Genomic DNA, 8,810 nt, shown 5'->3' on the forward strand with positions numbered 1-8,810 from the left:
AAAATATGGAATATTTTCTAAAATATCATGATATTTTCGAGCCCTGGCTTTTATTAATAATTTTTTAAAGTTTTCTGTGGGCGTGTGGGCAAACACTTAGGAGCCTTTCTGAGAGTACCCTAAACCGCCTGGGTGTATTGGTGCCCCCATTTTTGAAGCTGTATGAATGCTAATGTTTGTCTCGATTATTTTTGATCAATAATGCACATAAATCTCATTATGTAAGTCATTTATTTTGCTTAGTAAGCAGGAATGTTACAGGGTTTTAAATGCAATGACATAAATATCTTTATGCTGGAATGATTTCTGAGTGCTTATGATACTCTCAAAATGATTTTTATAAATAAAGCAACCATTTGGCTCAGGCTGCTTTTGTATTAAAATGACAAATATAAAACATACATCATTTATACACAGAACAGTTCATTATACATTCTACAAATGTAAAATTTCTATCAAAACAGCAGATAGCCATGGTTTCAAAATGGAAAATAAATAAGGTATGAAAATATTTGTTCATCAAAAAATAAATTACAAATGCATACAAATTTACACATTACAAATCATGGGGAAGTAAACTTTCCCCACAGAATGGAGACACAAAAATCAGTAGAAAAATGTACAAAATCCATACACCAATGCTAAAAGCAAGCTTGGAATATGTGTTACAAAATTTGTTTTTCCTTAAAATGTCAAAATATTGCTCCAATTTTCAGGCACTTTTTCTGTGAATTATGACTTATTGCTTGCAAAATTCTTTTGATATTAAAATATAAATTTTATGTTGAAATTTATCAATTTTTCACTCTCGGTAATAATTTGCCACTTAGATGTTTGAAGACTTATTTCAACTACTTGTTACTAAATGCTGTATTTAACCATTATACTAAATAAATAATTGACATGTTTAGAAGTTTTCCTGGAGATCTGTTAGGATTTAATTCTCACTTTAAAAGTTTTGAAAGAGGGTGAAAATTCAAGAATTAAAAGATTAATGCCAATGTAATAAAAAAATAATTTAGTAACTCCTTGACATCCAGGCCATATGATGCATAGGTCCTGATCTTGTCATAGATGACAACTAGATGTTTGTCATGTTTTATTTGTATCTGAGCTGTCGTTTTTCAGTTTCTGGTCTCCCTTTTCGGAAGAGACATCGGACACTATGTTGTGCTAGTGTTTCTACCAATAGACCAATTAATTGTCTGATCAGCCCATGAAATAGAAGGATTATATATTAATTTCCTTACGGATTAAGATACTAGCACATGGCCTCTAGTTATATTAAACTGTTTGTCACTTTTTGTCTCATGACTTTGGATAACATGAGGAAGTGTGGTCAGCCAGAACTTAGCCCTGCGCACTGTAAGTATGTAAATACATACCAGTGATAACACTGCTATGTATTTATGTACTTTAGAAAAGCCATTCGGGTGTCAAGGGGTTAAAGTACTTTACATTTACTTTTGATCTGACTGATGCATTATAATAATTTCGAAAAATCACAAAAATATTAAATACTGTAAACTTCTATTTTTTTTCCAAAAGAATATTTTTTGGTTTAAGGTATCAGAAAAGAAATTTGAAAACAAATATTTTTGCTTTTTTAATTTTAAAAATTTATAAGTACAGTAAAATCTTGTTACAACAAACTTTAAGGGAATACACATTTTATTTGTTGTTACAGGAGTTAGGTTGTAATGGAATTCAAGAAACCTGAAGGTTATTACTATAAGACTGAACATTTATTTCACCGAGAAATTTTTTTTTTAAATGCGTATTTGCTGTAATGAGATTTTACTGTATATTAAACGTTTATGGCGATTATCTTGAAATGTCATGGACCAAGCAAAAAGCAAGGAAACAGTCCTTATGAAACTTATGCTACATTGTCATTTTATTGCCGATTCGTTTTGATGTTTTGAGCTATTTAATTCAAAAGTAATAATTTTCACGAGTTTCAGTCAAAAGAGCTTTGAAGAATGATGCTTTGAAAATGATTTATGAATGAGGAAAATATTTTATTTAATGCAGTATGAGATATAAATAAATGGCACAAAGCTTATATGCTTTTGATGAACTGTCAATATATAGCTGTAAAACAGCATATGGTTTCTGAAAATGATTTTCATTCTCTTCCCTGCTTGTTTTATGCATTGAATATATCACAATATTTATGCAACTTAGAACCCATTTTTATTTTTTTTACAGTTGCAAAATATAATTTCAAGAACAGCAAATTTCCTGTTATTCTTTAATGGTTTGTTGCATAAAATGCTGATTTTTAAAGTAATAATGACTTCAATTTTTTGAATTAGGAAATGTGATAAAAGTACTGTAAACCCTTGCTAGGTTTGAACTGGTAACTACATATTCTTTGTATGATATCAGCTAAATAATTTTAAAGGATTTCAACAACAGAAAAGAAAATCAAAGATATTGTATACATTGTAAAAGCAAAGCAGCCAATGATTTTTAGTCACATAAAAAGTTTCTCAAGTTTTACTATGGACATGACAGATAAATAATTGAAAGATTTTGTGTTAGTTATTTGTGGCAGCAGTGATGGTGAAGAAGATTAAATGACTTTAAGTATACAAAAAGTTTAACGAATTGATGAAAAGGGTAGAAATTTATCTGGATTTCAAAGGTATGTGAAACTTGTTTTAAAACTGCTTCTTACCACAATATTTTTTATAATATTACCATTGTCTCAAAAAAAAAAAAAAAAAAAAACACACACCAGCTCAGAGAATATTAATTACAGAAAATACAGATTTGTCAAATCTTAATAATGACTTATTGTTATTTTTCCAGTAGTTCAAGAATGTAGAAGAAGAAACACAGGGAAGACTGCTCTTAGTGTATGTTTACTAACGTTTTGTAGTAGATTGCTCGTTAAAACAGATTGATTAGACTTCGCCATTATTTACAATCATTATGATAAGGGAAAAAATTGGTAACTATCATTAGTATTTTTTTTTTTTTAATTTTAAAAGACTAAAAAACACAACTGATTTGTGGGTCTTAAAAGCTTCTTTTCTCTTTCTGGAAAACATACAATAACTAAACTACATTACTTCTTTCATAATTTGCAATAAATCATAACCAAATTTGTTTAAATTTGTTACTCAGCATAAAGCTATTTTTTAACACAGATTTCCTTTTTCATTCGCCACATTTGAAATCGAAAAGCAATGATTTACATCAATGTTTTAGATGAATTAATATGTAGTTATTTTAAATTTGAAGACTAAATTCATGATATGTTTTCAAGATTTAATTATTTATAGTAATAATTTCAGCTACATGTCTTTTTGTACAAAATAAATATTCCATAGTAAAAAAAGTAATGCCTTATGATTTTTGCAAGTTTATAACTCACGAGCTGCCACAAGCTAGCGCAATATCAAAAGTTACTAATTTTATTTAAAGATGTTTTGGAAGTTTGCTTAGACTTTTTAGGAGTATTCTTTTTTAAAGGGCACATTTTCTTTGAGACATTGAGTAAATTTCTCGGTTGGTCTTCCTTAGCTTTCTGTCTTTCTTGAATTTTCTGTCGTAGGGTGAGTAAGGTAGATATGCTTGCTCCAGTGCCTTGTTTTACATGCTTACCAGTCAAAGCACGACAAGGCCTCTTCCTCTGTGCATCAAGCTGCATGTCCTCCTCTGTAGGAGTTGGTGAATCTGGAACATGCATGCGTAGATTAGTCGTGGAATGTTCTCGCAGTCTTTGGACTAGCTGCTGGTAGTAATCATACACATGCAATAGGTACGGAGATCTACTATGCTGATGTAGCTGCTGGCGAAGAACTTCTGGGTGGGAGTAATACTCTTCATAGGGATGATGTTCGGGTGACTTTCTTGGGGATGGAATCCGATCACCATAAATAGGAGTAAAAGATTTTCTCTTTCTAGCTCCACCTATGACTGGGGAAGTTTCGTGGTATTCGTCCTGCACTTGAGAGTATCTGATTGAGTTAGAATACTTTATGGGCATCCTATCAGTCTGATGGTCATATACTTCAACTTCACGAATGATGTCATGATGGTTAGCAGGTTGATGGCATTTCGGTGGTTTTAAGGCAATTATTTCAAGTAAATTAGGACAACTGCTGGACCGAACAGGAGATTTTTCTTTCACAGAATTTTCCTTTTTGTTCTCCAGTAAGGCATCGATGGATCTGTTGAAGATAAGAAATTGATTTTATTGTTTACCATAATTTGATTTCTAATAAGTTGTAGAGCATTGAAAAATAAATTTTTCAAAATGTGTTAGAATTTAATGAACTGAAATATTTACTTAGTAAAAATTTAAGAACTTTTAATATGCAGGTTTCAAAAGCCACATAATCCATTGTTCTTTGAAACACTTTCGGTTAAATCTTTGCATTCGTTTGTGGTTATCAAATTACAACTTTTAAATGACATTTTCATTAAAATGTGTCTTCATATTAATTATTAAAAACATTAGCAATGAATATTGGGACTAGGGATGCACCGATTAATCGGCCAATTTGCTGATCATTTATAATCAGCCAAATTTTGCTGATCAATCGAAGGAAAAAAATATTTTTCTTTCAAGCGTACCTTCAACAAGAAAATATGATGAATACATTTATGAACAATAAAATAATCGTAATTTGCTGCAAACATTATTTTAGAACTGCAGTATGAACGTGTACAGAGTAAAAACAAATAGTTTAGAAAGTGCGTAAAACTGAATGAAATATTAAAGAATAACTCTCACAGCTGAAATTCGCATAACACTACGAACAATAATTAAATTACAGGACATTTAAATTGGAATGCAAAAATGATGCCCCCTCCCTCCTCGCCAACGTTTTCCATATCACCTGCCTTGCAGCTTCTTTTTAGTTTTATGTTATTTCTATTAATCTTTTGAAGGACAGAAATGTAACAGAAATAAACAAAAGTGTATATGATTCCACAGGAATCTCCCCTTAACTCTCCCCCCCCCCAACTCTTTTGTTTTATTTCTTAAAAGAAAATCAGGATCATTTCCTAAAGTTTACGATGATACCTTAACCCCAGCTTTTGGTGACACAACTTGAATATTTTTTCAGTTATTTTGTTCCTTGTAACTATACATATAATTGCATGACACAACTCACTATTTAAATTATTAAGTTTTGATTCAACAAGAAAAAAATATGTATATATATTCCCCTTTAGAATAGTGCTTTTAGATAACCTTATATATATATTTTTTACAATGAATAAAAAACTTGGGTTAAATGGCTACTAATAATTTAAAAATTAATTTAAATTAAAAAATGCTCCTAAATTTGCCTGCTGACCAAAGACCGCCCCTAATATTTTTAAATTTTCATATCTGGTTAACATTAAGTGCTTTTATTAACATTAATATAAAAATTGACTGAAATAAATTGCATAAAATTTTGAAATTATTTTTGGAAAATTAGGAAAGAGGAGAAAAATCGTCTCTCATAAATAAACTGTTAACTATATTTAAAGTCAAAAAAAAAAAAAAAAAAAGAAAAAAGCATTAAAAATAATCATTATGATCATTAATCGGACGATTATCAACAGCCGATTAATCGGTAATCGGCCAATTTGCTTATCAGTACATTTCTAATTGGTACTGCCATGGAACAGAAAAACTGCCGCTTCCTGCTCAGAAAATATATTTTCTGCTAAAAGGAACGACTGGATTTTTCTTAACTTACTTTTAAGTTGTTAGAACATTACATTAGGATGAGATATAGAAGGCTGTAAAAAAGGAAAGCTAAGTTTTCGTTTTACTGTTGCGTTTTAGATCGTTTCAAATGGTGTGTTATATTCTATGTTCGTCTTTTAGTTCACAGAATTTCATTTGTTTGCGTTTTAAATTAAGTGTTTTAACCTGGTCTATGAATTAGTATCCAGAAAAAGAGATAAATTGAAGTTCATTAACTTAAAAGTCCAGGTTTTGTTTTGAAACCCTTCTCTTTTACATTAAATATGTTACTTAAAACCTGTTTCTTGCTATGATCAAAATTTTCATGCCTTTTTTTTTTTTTCAGAATTTCCGTTTTTAATGACCTTTTTTACATAGCTTATTATTTTTATTAAGCTGTGATTTTAGCCGCTTATTTGCAAAAAAAAAATTCTTTGCTATTTTTGAAATTTTTGTACCATTATAAACAAACTTAGGAATTTATTTTCAAGATTATTTGAAAAGATTTCAAGATCGCTTTATCTTAACTCAACTTTAATTTAAGTACATTCGCGATGTTACCAACAGTTTGCTAGATCCTAAAAATCTTCCAAACGAAGTCTTTTTTCAATCGTCTTTTACGAGCTAAAAAAGGAGGGGGGGGGGGATCTCTCTCTCTCTCTCTTTTTACTTGAGGTAAAAGTTAAAAAAAAAAAATCGAAGTACTTCTTTCTGAAAATCTGAGGTAAAAATATTTTCTTTCTTTCGTTTTGAAGTTTCACCTTGCCCTTAGACTTGTTTTGAGGCACAAAACAATAGTGAAATGCTTATTCATACTGATTAAGTGGAGTTCTGTTATTCAAGACGTTGAATTGAAGATAGCTGAAATTAACTACTAATATATGATACCTAATGAAAATCAGGAAACATTTTAACGAAAGTACAATGGACTCTACTTTTGTTTTGGTCCAATGAGTGTTCAGATTAGAGAAAATCTACTATATTTTTATTGTGTTTGTTTATTTTTTTGAGGATACAAAAGAAAAAAAATTCGATACACAAACCTTATTATATAGCTTGCTTTTAAAATATGCATTTGTTTTCGCTTTATTTTCTTTAATTTTATGAAATCTCGATTTTCTTTCAGATTTTTTTTTTCGTGACTGCAAAAGAGCTCGTAAAATTTGATTTTCAATCAAATCTCTCCTCGGGTGTCTCAAACCGAGAAGGTTTATAATACCATTACAGTTCGGAGGAGAGAGTATTTCTCCCTTATTTTGTTTCGTACAGTGAAGCTCTGACTAAAAGATGCCTTGAGAGAGTTCTCTACTTCGTGGAGAGAATTCTGATACTGCTAACAGCAATTATTCTTCGTTTTTGTTGAGGCAAATCTGCTTTCTTGACCCCTCTCTTAACAAATAAAATAGTTTAATTCCTCTCCCATTGGAAATCTTCGTGGCCAAAGAGTAACAAAGCTTACAGATTTTTAGTTTTCCCTATAGAGAAAAAGGACCTGAATTTAAAAAGAGAGAGAGAGAGAGAGAGCCCTTAATCTTGAGTTTTATACGTTCAAAATAAGGGATGCACTGATTAATCGTCAATAATTGGTCTCTTAGCCCATTATTCATAATCGGCAAGGTTTTACTGATTAATCTGCTAAAAAAATATTTTTAAATAAAAGTAGTTTTGCCTGGAACAAGAAATTCTGCTAAATATATTTCTTATGCACAACCAATGGTTTCGAAATCTGGTTGTCATGTACCCACTTGATTCAGAATCTAGAAATTATCGTAGTAAGGTTATGAACAACACATTCCAATTTTGTTAGAAAAAAAAAATTATAACAGAGGTTAGAAAAAATCGAAAATGAAACTGAAATTTTAAAAGGAAAAGGGGAAATAGGAGCCGATTTTGAAAAAACGCGCTTGCCCTTAAAGGGCTTTTAGGGAAAATTGACCAGTCAAGAGTCCTGATCAATGGTTAATCTAAGAAACATATCTAATACCCACCTGCATCTTTCCTCTTTTCCACTTTCGGAACTCCGCTTCAGCTGGCTGTTGAAGTGCAGCTTCCTGATAGCGGTCTCAAGTGTTCCTCGGTTTCCAGGCCTCAGATCCTGACACCTGTTTTCCTCGGGACTGACTAGTGAACAGCGCACCCCGTACTGCTCCGACATGAACGGGGAGAGCTTCCGAACTGGCAAAATGTGTCGAGGGGACTCATGATGCCTGTCCTTGCATCGGTTCAGAGAGTAATCTCTGGGTTCGAAGGCGTCCTCCGACCTGCGGGATGACTCCTTCTGTTCCCTCTCCTCCAAGTCTCGCTGCAACACCACTTTCTTGCGCAAGTCAATGGGCATGTCATTGTCGTAGCAGGCGGGGCGCAAAGCCCACATTGCAAGGTATCATCCAATGGTCAAGGCGTAAGTATGGACGGAAGGTTTCAGGCTTGCCTTTCTGGAAAAGAAACTGGGGTGAGAAAAATACACACGCATATAAAATTGAGGAAAAGTAATCTTTAATTTCAATTGGGAGCAATCAGTCACGTAATTAAGAACGTGCTATGGGCTATGCTTCTGTTCTTTTTAATAACTAAGAAAATTCTTGAAAATTTACTGACCGACCAAGACAACATAAAGATTTGCAGCAGAATGAAGAAATCATGCCCAGGGCACCAGGGTTAGGGCGGCTACGTAAGTGTTAAGAGCGGAAATAAAATGAGAAGCACTAACCCTCTGCTTTTTTAAAACTATTTTATTGAAAACTAGCCGCTTGCGGCGACCAGCTGGTCCGCCTTTTTACGCCATTCGCCTTTTTGCACCAGGGTTGGCGCCTTCGGCGGCTGCTTGGACAATTTAGCGACGGTATTAATCAATGTTTTTCTCTATATTATCAATATTATCATTCGCATTTTTACGCCAATGTTGCGGTCTGCCTTCGGCGGCTGCTTAAATAAACTTCGTGGCGGTATCAATCAATCTATATCTATCTACATCATTAGTAGTTTGAATAAAATATTTTCTAGATCTATCTCCAGTTCCGTCGGTTGGAATATTATTAAAGGAGGGGGAGGGGAGACACAAACGGCGTACTTTTCATGGAAATATTTGTCGAAAAATAACAAAAAGCAC

The 8,810-nt window shown here is 32.3% G+C and overlaps 1 protein-coding gene across 1 annotated transcript; it reads right to left on the reverse strand.

Annotated features, from left to right (window-relative positions):
• Nucleotides 1–214: 214 nt before the first annotated feature.
• Nucleotides 215–8,138, reverse strand: LOC129233657 (uncharacterized). The gene is made up of 2 exons (XM_054867633.1): nt 7,690–8,138; nt 215–4,184 (listed from the first exon to the last, which is right to left on the reverse strand). Exons 1-2 carry the CDS (start codon nt 8,073–8,075, stop codon nt 3,410–3,412), a joined length of 1,161 nt encoding a protein of 386 aa, XP_054723608.1. The 5' UTR covers nt 8,076–8,138; the 3' UTR covers nt 215–3,409.
• Between the last annotated feature and the right edge of the window lie 672 nt (nt 8,139–8,810).

This window comes from Uloborus diversus, unplaced genomic scaffold (assembly GCF_026930045.1).
Source record: "Uloborus diversus isolate 005 unplaced genomic scaffold, Udiv.v.3.1 scaffold_589, whole genome shotgun sequence".
NCBI lineage: Eukaryota > Metazoa > Arthropoda > Arachnida > Araneae > Uloboridae > Uloborus > Uloborus diversus.